This window comes from Schistocerca nitens, chromosome 2 (assembly GCF_023898315.1).
Source record: "Schistocerca nitens isolate TAMUIC-IGC-003100 chromosome 2, iqSchNite1.1, whole genome shotgun sequence".
Taxonomy (NCBI): domain Eukaryota; kingdom Metazoa; phylum Arthropoda; class Insecta; order Orthoptera; family Acrididae; genus Schistocerca; species Schistocerca nitens.
The window spans coordinates 202,705,856-202,723,533 of NC_064615.1; the positions used below are offsets into that span (position 1 = coordinate 202,705,856).

Sequence of the window (17,678 nt, forward strand, 5' to 3'; positions counted from 1 at the left end):
TAAGGATTGGGAAGGAAATCGGCCGTGCCCTTTCAAAGGAACCATCCCGGCATTTGCCTGAAGCGATTTAGGGAAATCACGGAAAACCTAAATCAGGATGGCCGGAGACGGGATTGAACCGTCGTCCTCCCGAATGCGAGTCCAGTGTGCTAACCACTGCGCCACCTCGCTCGGTGCTAAGAATGGACTACCACATTAACCATAGTGCCAACATAACATAGTGCTGCTCACAACTACTGCAGTTACACCCATAATTTTGTGAGTGGTTTCCCCATTTGTTTTTCTATAGCCTATTATTTCCTATCTTCCATCAGTGCAATAAGACATGCTCCTTTCATGTAGAGAAACTTGCTGTATCTTGAGGTCAGTTTCGAGTTACTGTTTTGCGTATGTTAGGTCCATGTTTGTTTTATTTTTTGCTGGTCTATTTAACTTAAAAAAAAGCAGTAGTAAATATGCCTATCAAGATTTTATTCACCATGCCTGCAAGACATCAAGAAACAATTTGTGTTTCCAGAATGAGATTTTCACTCTGCAGCAGAGTGTGTGCTGATATGAAACTTCCTGGCAGATTAAAACTGTGTGCCGGACCGAGACTCGAACTCGGGACCTTTGCCTGTGGGCAAGTGCTCTACCAACTGAGCTACCCAAGCACGACTCACGCCCTGTCCTCACAGCCTTACTTCTGCCAGTACCTTGTCCCCAACCTTCCAAACTTTACAGAAGCTCTCCTGCGAACCTTACAGAACTAGCACTCCTGAAAGAAAGGATATTGTGGAGACATGGCTTTGCCACAGTCTGGGTGGATGTTTCCAGAATGAGATTTTCACTCTGCAGCAGAGTGTGCGCAATATCCTTTCTTTCAGGAGTCCTAGTTCTGCAAGGTTCACAGGAGAGCTTCAGTAAAGTTTGGAAGGTTGGAGATGAGGTACTGGCAGAAGTAAGGCTGTGAGGACGGGGCGTGCGTCATGCTTGGGTAGCTCAGTTGGTAGAGCACTTGCCCGCGAAAGGCAAATGTCCCGAGTTCGAGTCTCGGTCCGGCACACAGTTTTAATCTGCCAGGAAGTTTCAACAATTTGTGTGTCTGATGTGTGGGTCTATTATCAAAGTGAGCACAAAACTTTATATGTAGAGGGAAAAGTAGTGAAGCAAAAAATCTGTATGCCACAGGAAAATGTTATCACCAAATGTCACATGATATACATAGTTTTCCCTACATAGATTATCTGCATTCCAGCCCTAGAAAGAGGTGGAGCTTTGCCATTTCTGTGTATTTTCTTGTGTGATACAATATGGGCTGTTCAGTATTTGTTCATATAAATTTTGTTTTTGTTGACAATTATATGCTACAACATTTGAATGACAGATTTCTTTACTTTCTTCACCGTCTAGCTGTATGGCCAAATGTCTGTTGGTGAGCTGCTAGATGTAAGGAAAAGCATACTTAATTTCTTTCAAGATCTTAAAATACGCGTGTCTGTGTTTATGAGACAGAAACTGCAAAACAGTGATGGAAAATTTGTAATTGATCCATCAGGATTAGTACCACCAGGTGAGTACAGATATTACATAAATATAACTGAAGGCATCAGATAATAAATTACTTACTCTAGTAGACAGATTTAAGAAACAGAAATATAACTTTTTTAATATTAGTTTAATATAATTTGTTAATTAGTGGCTGTTCATGTTTTGACACACCAGTCCAGGCACATCTTATATTTAAGAAAATACTGTCTGAATCAAGTGGTTCAGTGTTTAAAACACTAGTCTTGAATTCAAGATGAATCAGATTCAAATCCCTGACTCACGATTCTGATTTGGGTGTTTCATGGTTTCACTACATCACTCGAGAGCTGGTTCCATGAATTTCCTTCAACATTATTGTTCAGTGAAAGCTTCTGCTGTGTCTTTAGAGATATTTTCATCATTAGGGTCTTGAAATTAACTACATTTAATTTTTCTCCCAGAGAAATATCATTGTGCTGCAGTCTTCACACATCATAGGTGCAGGCAGTTATCATAATTGAGCATGTGATTATATGCCACTGAATTTATATCAAAGAGATAAACGAGGAAGAAAAAATCAAATTAAAAACTATGGTTAGTGGGGTTGCAGGAACCACTAGGAATTCTAGTGGCATGTAAAGAGCATGAAGGAGTAGAGGGAAAACATAGCTGCAACTAATACCCAAGGATACAGTACTTCCAAAAGATGGGAAAGAATGAGAGAAGCATTTTATTTTTAGGAAATATAGCCAAAAATGTTGTGTGGGACTGACATGTGAGCTATTCTCTTAATTTTGTGTTGTCAATATCATAGTAACCTAAGTCTCTTATTCTACATTTTCTACCAATTTTTTATTTCTTGAGATTTCCTTCTGACAGCATGTTGTCAGCCTTGTTTTGCTTCGTTTGATCCTCTCTTTATGTGACTATTTATTTTTCAGTACTCTAGTGAGAATTTATTGACTTTGAATGTCTATATTTCCAAATTATTGGTCATGCTGGTGAAGTGGACGGCTCTTATGACCAAATCAGCAAAACATCATCATAAGGAGGGTGTCACAAGACACCTCAGTAACTAGGCACTCTGGCACAAGAACTTGTATTCAACAAGCTGATATCGTGGAAGTCATTGCCCAGGGCTTCTGAAAGGAAAAGATCCATCACCATTACAATACTGCAAGGATTGTGAAATTGATGATGTAATGGGAAAAGTCAAGCAATGATGTCATGGGTGCTCAGTGGTTGACCCTCACACTTTGACTTGGAGGGCAAAATTGCCAGCTGTTCAAATAATTTATGAGAATGCAGCTGGGTGCTATTGCTACTTGCTACAGCAACTGTACAAGGGAATTTAAAACCTCAGTTTTCAGAGAAATTCTGGTAAGATAACACACACACACACACACACACACACACACACACACACACACACACCACTCTCTCTCTCTCTCTCTCTCTCTGTCAGCCTGTGTGTGTGTGTGTGTGTGTGTGTGTGTGTGTGTGTGTGTGTGTGTGTGTAAACACTAGCAACTACAGACCGAAGATGACCAACATCAGAAGTTATTGATAGTGCATTTAATAATCTATGGGTGAGGGAGCATTAACTCTACTCTGCCCCTCTGTTTTATGATAAGGGAGGGAGCAGGATTCCATGTGGAATTTAAAGAAAAACTGCCATTTCTATTTATAAGATTACTCGCTAATTTAATTTCAACAGCTTTCTTAATAATACTGTCGCAATAGTTGAAAGTGCATGCCAGAATATCCATGTTGTTATATTCCATAGGATGACCAGTACCAAGACAATGTTCTACAATGGCCAACTGTTGTAAGTGTGTATGCCACTTACGCTCAGTAGACTGGTCCTCCACAGTCATGATAGTCTGACCAACTACAAGGAATATGGTAGACACCCATCTTATGCCCTCTAAGATCATCCTTTATGGAACCTAAATGGACCTTGATATTAGATGGTGGTCATAGACTTTGGAGCCACCATGATTGTAGACTTCTCTGTCACGTCAGTATTATCATCACTCTCTCAGTGCACAGTTGGTCGATAGCGCAACTACATCTGATCTGTCTTTTACTATAGCCGTTGTGACAAGAGGTGACTTTGAGATGGGCCAACTCAGCTGGGTCCGAAATGACACGGGCCCATCATGTTGAGCCTTCAGATACAAGTCAGTGTGAGGAGTATTCCTATAAACAGCATGTTCCAATGTACCATCAACCCACCTCTTGACCAACACATCAAGGAAGGGAAGAGACATATTTTTCTAACTCTGTAATGAAACAAATATTCGGGTGGATTAAATTCAGTTGTTCTAAAAAGTCATTCAGATCCTCTGTGCCATGAGGCCAAACAACAAAAGTATCATCCACGTATCTGGGGGGGGGAATGCAGGTTTCAAAGCTGCTGACTCCAAGGCACATTCCTTGAAGCCATCCATACAGAAATTGGCAATAGTAGGTGACAATGGGTTTCCATCGCAACTCCATCTGTCTGCTCATAGTACTGGTCATTAAATAAAAAGAAAGTGGAAGTCAACACATGTTGAAATAGATTAATTTATTCAGCACTGAACCTAACCTCCATCAGCCGTAACAAACCAGACAGAGGAATACAAGTGAAGAGAGAGACCACATCAAAACTTACTAGAATATCGGAATCCCGCAAATGCATTCCCTGTAATTGACATAATAAATCTGCCGAGCACTTAATGTGGTGCTCATACTGACCTACTTTAGGGCTCAACAAAGTGGCAATATGTTTTGCTTAATGATATGTCTAAGCACCAATTTTACTCACAATTGAGTGAAGAGCAACCCATTCTTGTCTACCTTAGGGAGGCAATATAACCTGAATGGAACAGCACAATAAGAATTAAGACTCTTGATAGTCTCCTGCGACAGGGAACTTTTCATCAGGAGGCTGTTAGTCTTTCTCTCAACATTTTTTGTGGGGTCAGCACCAATCCTGCAATACACTGAATCATACAGTAAACCGTGTGTGTGTGTGTGTGTTCTCTTTCTGGAGTTTCTCTGAGAGTCATTTTAAATTCCCTGACACAGTGCTTATTTGCTGCAGTTATGTCTTGAAAATGACAGGGTGTGATCCTGCCAAAATATCGGCGGTTGTTGAAGACGTCACCCAGCTGCATTCCTGTACTTTGTTTGAACATGCTGGGAGAAACTCGGGTCTCAAAATTGCTACTGTTTCAGGCTAGTATATATACCATCAAATTTAGGTACGCAGTCTGTCATTGCCAGTGGCTAATCATGAGGGGAAGTCAGCACTAGTCTTCAAGCTGAGACGAGTCAACAAGCTGCCACCACCAGATGCTGTCTTCACCATCCACAGGCCACAGCCTGTGCTAAGTCTGGATGCTGCCAATGTGGCATATTTCCACTGACAGGTCCTCCCACTGGTGACTGACATCTGCTGCCTACCACCTTCCCAGTGGACTTGCACATGAAGCGACTTAAACTTTCTCTCATTGGTGGTCACACAGCCCCAGCAGTCTCTTCAAAAGCAAAGGCCTCGTACAATGCACAAAGCATGATCCAAACGTATTTCCTTCCCTGGCCACACTGTGGGAGGGACACACAATTCTGCCCCGAATACCTGGTCTGTACCAGGCTGAAGGGTACACCATTTTGGCCATGAAGCCTTTATTTTTTTTTTTGTGGTAAACATTGAAGATGAATACAGGGAAGTTTCAGCCATCTCTAAGATGATGAGTGATTCCCTCCTCATTAAAACATCATCTCCTGCCAGTCACAGGCACTGCTCTCTTGTGAAAAGCTGGTTGACATACCTGTGACTGTCACTCCCCTCAAGAGTCTCAGTGTGGTCTAGGGTAGGGGTCGGCAATCTTTTGAGTCGGAAGAGTCAGAAATTACAATTTATAAAATTTCAAAGTTTTTAAAGAGCCACAAACATTTTTCTTGCCAACAATAAATAGTACTTGCATTAATAAAGCTTTTTGACGAAAAAAGCTAATCTATTCATTCACAAGAAAAATATATATTTTTTCATATACTATAAGTAGTGTTTTTCACAACAAATTAGACAATATATATATATATGGTATTATAACATAATCACTTATTATTCAAGCAAAATATTAAAAAGATTAAACATTCGCTTACAACACTAACTTGTACTTCAATAACAAACAATTGAGCAAGCGAATTCAATGGGAGTGATGGCTTTGCATGGTTATTCAAGTAGAAAATTTGAACTTTACTAAACAATGTAACATGTACTTAAAAATGATAACATACATTCGAGCGAACAAATTCAATGGGAGCGTTGGATTTGCATGGTTTTAGAAAGTTTGGATAAATTTGACTCATAACTTGTTGTTATAAGTTTCAAACACGACTCTAAATTTTCATTTGTTAGTTGGCTCCTTACTTTACTTTTAATTATATTCATGCAAGAGAACACTTGCTCGCATGAATATGTCGATCCGAAGATAGTCAGCACTCCAAATGCCAACTTCTTCACGTCACTGTAGCAATCTGGAAGACTATTCCATGCGTCGAATATAAGTGCCTCAACTCGCGGCATTTCATTTAAAGCTGTCCACTTTTGTTGCATTACGTATGTACATTTCTGGACTGCCAACTCTTCCAATTTGCTTTTCAACTCTGTGGATTTTCCACACCACAAAGCTTTACTTTTTAAATCGATCAATTGAGTTTCTAGAGATCTACTATCAAGTCCAAATGGCTCAATGTGGATTTCGTTACTATTTGTGTTGAGAGGATTTATTATGAATGCTAGAATGAATTTGTTGGCTTTGAATTGCTCAAATCTGTCAGCAAATTCTTCTTTCATTTTTTTAACAACTGTGCTGAAGTAACTTGAGTCAACAGTTGCACTGGTTTTATCGCAATATTGCTTTAGAAATTGAAAATGAAGTAATTTGCTGCTCTGAATATCTTCTGCAAAAATAATTATTATTTTTTTTTTTTTTTTTCCGAAACAAACCAATTCTTCTACCAAAACATAGGCTGGATTTCCCTTTCCTGGCAGTTTTAGATTCATCTCATTTAATTTCGCTGTCATATCCACCATAAAGTAAAATTTTTGCAGCCATTTGCTGTTCTCTAATTCAGGGTGATTAATGCCTTTTTCATTGAGGAACGTATTTACTTCATTCAAGCACAAAGCAAAACATTTCAACACCTTACCTTTGGAAAGCCATCGCACTTTATTGTGAAGGAAGAGGTCAGAATACTGAGTCTCCATTTCGTTTAAGAATTCTTTAAACTGACGATGGTAGAGTGCTTTTGACAAGATGCTGTTAACAATCTTGAGTACCAAATTCATGACCTCAACTATTTCGGCCGGAAATGTTTGCGCACAAAGCGCTTCTCGGTGTGTTATGCAGTGAAACGTAAGAATTCCGTGGTTTATTTTGCTCTGAAGAATCGTTGTTGTCCCTTTTTTTCTGTCATACTTCTGGCTCCATCAGTTGCTATTGAAACAATTTTATTTGAATCAATCTTATTATCGTCGAGGCATTTCTGCATGGCACTCGCTATGTGTTCCCCTCTAGTTTGTCCCAAGAGTGGTACCAATCCTAGAAGTTCTTCTTTCGGACCTTGGGAAGACATATAACTCACAAAAAGGGCAACTTGTGCCATGTCTTTTATATGACAAGACTCATTGACAGCAAGTGATAAGGCAGAAGCCAGTTGAATGTCTTTCACCTGAAAATGCGTTACATTTGAAGACATTTTACTTATTCTATCTTGTACTGTTTTAGCGGATAGTGGCAGATCTTCGATTTTTTTTTTTTTCAAGATTTCTGGTTTATTTTTGAAATCACGAAATAGTTCTTCAGATGCACATATGAAGCAATCTTTAACATACTCGCCATCTGTGAATGGTTTGCCTTTTTTTTTCAATTTCTGGTGATACCACGAAGCTTGCCAGATTAACATTACTTGTAGATTGCATCCAGTTACTTAACATGTCACTTGATTGCTGTAGTTGTTTATGGAGCTCGTCGACAGCTTTTTTTTTGTTCTTCGCCACCTGGATATTTACTAGCAAACTATGTATGTTTTGTAGTGAAGTGTCTCTCTAAATTTGATTTCTAATTGTGTGCGAGTTTTTCATGGCAAATGAGACAAGTCGGAAGGCCATATGAGTTGCATATGAAAGCGAACGACTCCTTCCAATCCTGATTGAATTCTCGATGTTCTTCAGTTTTTTGTTTTGTTTTGTAGATGCCATGCTTGCGGTGGAGCTGTGATAAAGAATTTTTAAAATCATTATTCAGGTATCCAAAACAGCAGATGACAAGTTTTGCAATTATTTACTATGTCAACGTATACCTACGTAAATGCATATGAAAAGCTGGGCTTTAAAATATAATCTATCAAAAAACATTTTACATTTATATTTCCCAATTAAAAAAACTTAAATTGTTAGAATAAATAATTCTCCAATAATTGAATTATTAAAATGAGTAATTCAGACACAAAACACTGTTTGTCTCACTCTGTGGTCGCCTCCCATGTGCGGTGATCGCCAACCGGCATGCACGGACTTGTGAGAACTCAGAACGTGCGGGGAGGGGTGCGGTGAAAAACGAGAACAATGGGCTGATTGTGAGTGATAGAAGTGGTGCCTAATCCTCATTAATTGATTCAGAACGATTAAATTTTTTTTTCTTATAAAACAAGTAATATCTGTGTATGGAGCTAAAGAGCCACAGCTTCACATCCAAAGAGCTGCATGTCGCTCGCGAGCCGCAGGTTGCCGACCTCGGGTCTAGGGCATCATATTTCACCATGATCTTCTGCAATCTGACGATGAACTGTGGGCCAACTTAGAGCGACAAGGTGTGCACTTTATCTGTCGTGTCCATAGGGGACCAAGGGAAAACAGAGTTGTTGCTGTGGCCTTCATCTTGGCTTTCAAGGGTGATATGTTGCCTGACAAAACAAGGTGATGGTCTACCTGTGTGACATAAAGCCCGATGTTCCTCCTCCTATGAGATGCTTCAGGCGAATGAAGTTTGGACATATGTGTTCCTGTTGCACTACTACCCCTGCCTGCTGGGATTGTGGACATCTGTTGCATGCGAACATTTCTTGCACCCCTCCCCCCACTTGTGTAAACTGCAGCAAGCTCCAATCTCTCTGCTCACCAGACTGCTCAGTTTTTAAGTGTGAGAAGAAAATCCAGGAGTATAAGGCCTTGAACAAGCCCACGTATCAAGAGGCCAGAAAAAAAGTGTGAACATCTTAATTCCAGACAAATGACACAATCTTTCACTACAGTTGCAGCATCATTGCCTCTCTGCCGATGGTGCCTTCCTCTGTTGCACCAGTTACAATGGGCCCTCAGAGCCGCCCGCTGATACCTGCCCCCATCCCCCCCCACCCCCCAGGCAGTTGGGATCCCTTCTGGTGCTTTCACCGCACCCACTTCAGTAACATTGGCTTCTCACCTGCCGGCGACACCAGTATCCATCCCCCAGCTGGAGGCATCTCACCCTCCTCCAGCTTCTCTTCCTTCCTCAGTATCTGCTGGTCCACAACCAGACACCAGCTGATGACTGAAGGAACCACAGGCTGCTGGCTGTTGGACTTCTCATTCTTCCTCTGTGAAATCAATTCAAGGAAACCTCCTCAGTCCTTGTCTTCTGAGGAGGAGGAGGAGGAGGAGGAGGAGGAAGAGGACAGAAAGAAGCCCTCTAAGAGACAGGAAACTCTGGTGGTCCCCACGTCACTTCAGAACGATTAAATTTTTTTTTCTTATAAAATAAGTAATATCTGTGTACGGAGCTAAAGAGCCACAGCTTCACATCCAAAGAGCTGCATGTCGCTCGCGAGCCGCAGGTTGCCGACCTCGGGTCTAGGGCAAGGTGGAGATCCTGGTGGCACCCTGAGGCACCAGATCTCCCCAGGCATTGCAAAGTATGACAGTACATGACCCTGGGTCATAACCTGCTCCCCCCCCCCCCCCCCTTCAGTACTCAGATAGTCTTATCCTCGAGTGGAATTGTAATGGATTTTCCACCATCTGGCTGAGCTAATGAGCTAAGGCGGGTTCTAAGCACATACCTTGCGTTCTGTATTGCCATCCAGGAAACATGGTTTCCAGAAACTTGGGCCTCGGCCCTTCATGGCTACTGAGGTTATTTTAAGAATCTTACCAAATTTGAGAGAGTATCTGATGGAGTTTGTAAGTATGTGTTGGACTCTGTATACAGTGACTTTGTGCCTCTTGATACACCATTGGAGGCTGTGGTTGTTACGGTATGGGCATGTCAAGATTTTACCATCTGTAATGTTTATCTCCCTCCCGATGATGTTGTGTCCCAGAATGTACTGTCTGCATTACTCTCTCCACTCTCCCCACCTTTCCTAGTCTTCGGTGACTTCCTGTAACCCTTTGTGGGGTTGTACAATGATCACTGACCATCGATCGGAAAGACATCGAAACTTTACTGCTACAGCTTGATCTTTGCCTCATGAACTCTGGTGCCCCCAAACACTTCAATGTGGCACACGGAACTTATTCGGCCATTGATCTCTCCTTTTGCAGTCCTGGTCTTCTGCCATCTATTCACTGGAAGGTCCATGATGACCTGTGTGGTAGTGACCACGTCGCAATCTTCCTGTCCCTCCCTCAGCGTTACTCCCCTGGATACCTGCCCAGATGGGTTCTCCTTAATGCTGACTGGGATGGTTCAAAGACAGTACCCTGGTGGACCCCAGATATCGCTGCTGGCTATTAGAGGTCATAGGCAGGGTCTCCAACACCATAAGCAGCACCCTTCACTGAGGCACCTAATCACCTTTAAATGGCTCCATGCCTGCATCCGCTACCTCATCAAATGATGAAAGCAAGAATCCTGGGAATGGTTTGTTTCCACCATTGGATCACGTACCTCTCCATCACAGGTATGGGCAAAGCTCAGACAACTCTACAGCTTCCAATCCCCTGCGTGTGTACCAAGTATTTCCTTAGATGGTGCCATTTATACTGATCCAGTCACTGTTGCTGAGCATTTTTCTGAGAATTATGCTCACGCATCTGCATCCGAAAATTACCACCCCACCTTTTGGCTCATAAAACAGCAGGAAGAGCGAATTCACTTATCTTTTACTGCCCACCACCTGGAGTCATATAACGCTCCATTCAGTGAATGGGAACTTTCCAGAGCCCTCGTCCAGTGTCATGATTTGGCCCCAGGGCCTGAACATATCCACAACCAAATGCTGAAACATCTCTCAGTGGATACTCAGCGTCACATCCTTGCCCTCTTTAATCATATCTTGAACGGGGGTGAGTTTCCAACTGAGTGGCGAGTAAGTGTGATAGTACCAGTACCGAAACAGGGTAAGAACCCCCTCAAGATGGACAGTTATCACCCAATCAGCCTTACCGATGTTCTCTGTAAGTTGCTTGAATGCATGGTGAGCAAATGGCTATGTTGGATCCTTGAGCCTCAGGGCCTTTTGGCTACATCTCAGGGCAGTTTTCTCAAAGGTCACTCCACTGGTGATAATTTGGTTCACCTGGAGTCACCATGTGGATGGCCTTTGCATGTTTCAGCACCTAATGACTGACTGTTTTTACCTACAGAAGGCTTATGGCATGACATGGCATCACCACATCCTTACTGTCTTACATGAGTGGGGCCGGTCCACTCCCAGTTTTTGTAAAGAACTTCCTGTCGCACCATGTGTTCCAAGTTCAAGAGGGTTCTTCACTCAGTACCCCCCTTATCCAAGAGAATGGGGTCCCACAGGTCTTTTACTCAGCATCCCCCTCTTTCTGGTAGCCATCAATGGTCTGGCAGCTGTGGGGTCTTTGGTATCACCATCTTTGTGTGCTGATGATTTTTGCTTTAATTATTGCTCCTCTAGTGTGGTCGTTGTTGAGCAATGCCTACAAGGCACCATATGAAAGGCACAAGCATGGGCTCTTACCCATGGATTTTGGTTTTCAGCCACCAAGACTTGTGTTGTGCACTTCTATCACCATTGTAGTGCCGACCCCCACACCCAGAGCTTTACCTAGACGATCAGTTAATTCTTGTACTTGAGACACACAGCTTTCTGGGACTAGTCTCCGATTCCTGCCTGATGTGGCTTCCCTACCTTCGCCAGCTTAAGCGAAAGTGCTGGAGACATCTGAAAACACTTCACTGCCTCATTAACACTATCTGGGGTGCAGGTCACTCTACCCTTCTGTGGCTATATAAAGCTCTGATTCAGTCTTATCTTGATTATGGCAGTCTTGCATATGATTCAGCATCACCCACAGCATTGTGGATACTGGACTCCATTCATCATCCGCAGTGGTTAGACACTGGACTCGCATTTGGGAGGATGATGGTTCAATCCCGCGTCCGGCCATCCTGATTTAGGTTTTCCGTGATTTCCCTAAGTCGCTCCAGGCAAATGCCAGGATGGTTCCTCTGAAAAAGCATGGCCGACTTCCTTCCCCATCCTTCCCTAATTCGATGAGACCGATGACCTCGCTGTCTGGTCTCCTTCTCCAAAACAACCCAACCCAACCTCCATTCATCATCACGACAGGAGCCTTCCAAACTAGCCCTGTGAACAGCCTATTAGTCAAGGCTGGAGTACCTCTGTTTCCCATCAGCTGCTGAATTATGCTATACACGTTTGTAGTTTCCCTGAACATCCCAACTACATGCCCTTTTCCGTGGAAGGAAGCTCCACCTCCCACAGCAGCGTCCCAGAACTGGGTTTACAGTTGGTGCATGCCTCCAGTGTCTCTGTTTGGAACTGCAACTTCCTCCACTGTCACCTCTGGTCAGGGAGACATCACATCTGCCGCTATGGCTTGTGCCCTAACCTGAGATTTACCTCAAAGTCTCCTTTGGCCCAAAAGATTCTGTTGCTGCACGATTTTTCACCACCTGTTCTTGGCTGTCTGAGAAGTATCTGAATTCAGAAGCGGTATTCATCAATGGCTCAACAATCGACAGATGACTTTGCATGCACACATGCACAGTGGATTGAACTCCAGTCTCTGCTAAATGGCTGCAGTGTCTTCACTGCTGAATTGATGACCATTAAATTAGTCTGTAACGGTGTTCATTCTTGCACTGCAAGAGTATCTTAATCTGTAGTGACTCTCTTAGCAGCCTTTAGGCTGTAGACAAATGCTACTCTCCTCACCCACTAGTTATGGCTATCCAGGATCTTGTCTCAGACCTCCATCGCGCTGGGCGACCAGTTGTTTTTCTTTGGGCCCCAGATCATGTTGGGATTTTGAGGAATGAATGAGCTGACTGGTTGGCCAACCTGGCCTCCAGGATGCCAGTTCTAGAAATGGGGATCTCAGAAACGCCATCAGTTGCTGGAAGTCTAGAATTCAGAATGGCCTGCTCTGATTACTCAGTGAGGACAATTAAAGAGACCACAGCCACCTGGCAGTCTTTCCTGCATGCTTCTCGCAAGGAATCCACTGCCCTGTGCATTTACCACACTTGGCTGACCCATTGCCACATTCTCAGACATTAGGATTCCCCTCACTGCTTATGTGGAGCTTGTCTGATGGTGGTCTGCATACTCATAGACTGACCTAATTTGGATGCTTTGAGGCGGCATCTTAATCTTCCTGATGCTAACTCTGGTGCTAGCATACAATGCCATCTTGGCTGACCTGGTGTTAAATTTAGCTCACGAAGGTGGTTTCTGTTCATCCCTGTAAGGTAGATTGTCTCTTTTCGCCCCCCCCCCCCCCCTGCTGTCGCCAGGGGTCCCTTGGCGGCCCTTGGTGGGTGGCCCAGCTTGTCCTCTATCTTTTCCACTATTTTAATTCTCTTTATTCTGTTTCATTTCTCAGTTTTAATGGTTTGTCTTGACTGATCTTTTAATGGCTTGTCTTTGTTGTCTTTTTTCTGGGCTTTTCAGGATTTTCCTTTCTCCTCCCTTTGACAACTACTCCTGGTTTGCCATTTAATGCATGAAGGGGCTAATGATTGCAGTTTAGTCTGTTTTACTCCAAACCAACTAACCCAGTGGACTGGGGTTCATGCCTAGACTGTCCGGTCGTCACTGCACAAGTGGGCAAAAACTATTGCTTTTCATTGCCCCGTGCAGATTCATGCTGTCACTGTTCACCATCGCTCTGTGTTGGTACATGCCCCTGTCTTCATCCATGCCAGGGGCCTCTGTTTGATCCCGCCTGGGCTGGTATACTTTGTTGTGATTCAGCATTACAGCTGCCATGCCAATGGCATTACCTTGCTGGCTGCAACTTGTCTGAGCAGTGGCAGCGTTCTCAGTACTGAGTTCACTGCTGTAACTTGTTATGAAATAAAAGGGTTGTCTTCAAAGAATACTGTTTCCATGACCACTTGCCACCACTGCATTGCAGCCATGCCCAAGTTGGTGAATTGCAGACATCCTGATTTATCACAGCCAACCTTACTACTCATCGTAGCAGTCTCTCATACAGGCTGCTAAAAGCGGTATCAGAAGTTTGTAGCTATTACGGATGGCTGGATTTTGGATTTTATTGTCAGCCCCAGCTTGAAGCTTCAACAAACAAATGTGCTGGCACTGTGGTCACTTTACTGAGCAGTGTATAGAATCAAGGTGATTTATAATCAGATGAAAAAATTAACACATTGTGATACTATTACACTTGCATGTTTTGTTCGGGCAAAGATTCTGCAATGTCAGAGTTACGGTGTTTCCTCACAAGATGTGATTCAATGCTTGGTAGATACCTTGAAGCAGATAACTCACAGATGCATAAACAATTAGATGCTATCTCCAGTTTTATCGCTCCTTCATTAGACCCAACTACTGCCAGTATAGTTAACCCCTTTCTGGAAAACACACCAGAGGATGTTTTGGCATTGACAGGTCGTAGTGGTTTGTCTACTTTTGTTTCTTCGTTGATTGTCCTCTGTGTCAACATATTGTGTAGATACACTGGCTGAAAAATGGGGTTTGTAATTTGGACACTGACTACTGTAAATGATGTAGCCGACAGATGCACAGTTGCGTCTCAGGTCTAAGTCTTTATTTTTCACTGTTCACCCCCCCCCCCCCCCAATAATACACAGTTATATGGCCAGTGCACTATTCATTAACCTTCAATAAGCCTCATTAGTAGGTTTCAGGTGAACTTCCACATACTGCTACAATAGTTTACTGTTGAACATCTACAAGCTGTAAAAACCTAACCACACAGTTCACAGCCTTTCAAATAAATTGAACCGTCACTGTCATTGTTTTAACACATGGCCTATTGATGTAACACTTGTTTCACTGTTAAGTTGATGCATTGTTGTCACTCTAACCAACACAGGTTCCTCTTCTGAAACTCTGCCATGGACTGACTGTCTCGTGGCCAAAAATCGGGCCCTTATATGTCATCACAATAATAGGCCCTGAAACTACACATTGTTTGATGTTTAATTTACAGAAATCACAATTAAAACTTAACTCATTAAATTAACTGAATACATAAAAAATTGGTTCCTTTGAACAGTTTCTTCTACTACAAGAGTTAGGCCGAATTATTTGTTTAAATCATGAAAGTAACATATATCATTATGCAAACAGTACTTTTGACAAAACTGCTAATTACATTGGAATTAATTAAGGGCTGGCTTTGCTAACATGTTTTTGAATAGAGCCAAATCAATACTTCAAGAATGCTAGTGTTTTGTCTTCCAAATGTTTATAATTATTATAGAATTTATATTTGTCTATAAGTCAACAGTAGAATTTAAGTTATGAAACAATTACTGATTTCACCCTATAACAAGGATACTAACTAGTAATAGCCAAAATAAATTAGAAAATCAATTACTTACATAAAATTAAGCACAAAATTAGATCTGGTGTTATGTTCTTTAAAACTGAAGGCTAACCTTTCTCTTTTATGAGAATGCAAATTATATTGACATATGTTAGTGGTACTTAATTCAAAAATGAAAAAATGAATTTTAAGGAGGCAGATGGCAAAACAAGAGGGGAAGTAAAATATCCCAGCTTGCTTTGTCAAAAGGTAACCTAGAAGCAACTGCAGGGCTGGGTTTCTGGATAGACAAACAGCTGTTACAGATGACCAAGTTGTGCTTAACAGGTAAAGTAATGGCATATGTGATATATCACGAGGAGTTGAAGATGGCACATACATTCCAGCAGGGTAAGGAAGGGCTTGTGTAGCACAATAAGGAACAGAACAGTAAGAGGTTCTTTTGCAAGCAGCTGAATGGAATGTCATAGAGACAAAATAGATCAGTGGAAAGTTTTCTTTGTCAGATAAGAATGATAAATGCGTGTATTGATGGGGAATGACATGACACACAAGTTAATGTGTCAGGAAACAGAACATAGAGCACTGGATGCTTTCCTAAGAGGGCTCCTACATAATATTTGAAGGGAGGGTGCATACAGAAAACCCCAAAGACCTTCCTGCACCCATGAGGAGAGCCACAGGGGCACAAGATAAAAGGTGTATCTTCTATGCAGACATGGGCATGTGGGCCGCATTCAGAAGCAGTGTCACCAACCAAAATGTAATAAGTGTGGAGTGGCTAGGTACCATGAACAGAATTATAACAGTAAAAAGTGAAATGGGTAAGGGCGAAGTAATCAGTCATTAAACACCATGGGAACTCTATATTCACTGGAAGGCATTTCCAGTATGTTTCATTGCTATGAAGGCATATGCATAGGTGGAATTTTGCTTAATTGGTATAAAAAATAGTAGAGAGCATAAGATAATATTGGACACGGACTCACGTGTCTTTGGTAAGTATGGACCTCTTTGGTAAGAGGGAGTGGAAGCTTCTGCATTATAGGTTATGTAGGATAGTAAATAATAATATGGCATTGCTAGGTTCAGCAATACTGGAGTTTTTTTAGTATCTGACAGTGGTTTGGATTCCTTACCTGGCACGAATATTGGTAGGGAGAACATGTCAGAGGTACAAACAAACCTGTTGGAGTAACATACACAACTGAACATTATAGTAGAGATTGAAAATACTGCTTCAGATGTAAGGTTTTCCACTATTTTGTCAAACACTGACATTTTGAGCCCGCGGCTGTGTACAAAATATTGGTTGACTCTTACATAGAAGATTACAGCAACTTCTTAGTGTGTGAGTAGTGCTTTACATTATAAAAGAGTGCATCATACGGTTTTTGTTACTGCAAGATCATAAGCAGTCTGCACTGGAACATAATGGTGTGTATTCTTCATTGGCACCACTACCCTAAGGAAATTTCGTCAATTGGGCAAACAAAAGGCGAAAGCAAATGTGAAATGTGAACTAGCCATCTGAAGATGAACCCGTCAGTTTGGAACCGGTAACAGCGCTGTTTAAATAGATAAATAGCATTGTAAAAAGTGGCTAGTTGTTGTAATCTTCTATGTAAGAGTCAGCATATAAGGTTTTATATTTTTCAATGCTTAGACCAGTTTCAAACTGTTACATACTCATTATCAGACGTTATACTGAAAATAAACAAGAGACTGAAGCGAATAGTAACTTTCACACAAATTAGGACACATAAGAAAACAAAAAAGAAGTACCTTATGACATTTTAGAAAACAGTGGCTGGGCTAGATGTGGTAAAAGTAAGTCAATGCCAGAATGACAACAGACAATGGAATGGACGACTGTCCGGGTAAAGAAGAATGGAATGAGCACCAGGACACTTACACTTTGTGCTGTGATCCTGAGAGCATGAAGTAGCATACACGGAGAGGATAGTAAACTGGTGAACTAGCCTAGTCGTTCACAATTTGAATTAATAATTTACATGCAAAGGGGAAAAAAAAAGAATTTCAAAAGAGATGTATGAAAAGCGTACGTTATGAGTGAAAAAGGAACATATTGAAACTGGAACAGTACAGAACTGTAGTAAAACTCCGGATTAGGAGCTACTTAAAGCTTATGCATAATCCACAAAAATAAATGAATTTTTTTCCCCTTTTCCATGAGAGGCATACAATTTTTTTTGGGCAGGGGGGAGGGGGGGGGGGCTATATAAGGCGATATGGAATAATGCGCCATTGTTATGAGCTAACAGAAGATAGTTATGTGCCACTCCTATTAAAAAAAAAAAAAAAAAGAATCTTGCTACTAAGCAAAATGGAAGATTGCTGAACTTTAAAGTCCTCA

General features: G+C 41.9%; 1 protein-coding gene across 2 annotated transcripts in view; it reads left to right on the plus strand.

Moving 5' to 3' along the window:
* Positions 1-17,678, plus strand: part of LOC126235905 (protein OSCP1) — a 64,840-nt gene that overhangs the window by 11,475 nt on the left and 35,687 nt on the right. For both annotated transcript variants that reach the window (XM_049944852.1, XM_049944853.1), the window contains exon 3: positions 1,393-1,552. In XM_049944852.1, the coding sequence (XP_049800809.1) occupies positions 1,393-1,552 (160 nt within the window). The remainder of the gene's footprint in view (positions 1-1,392; positions 1,553-17,678) is intronic.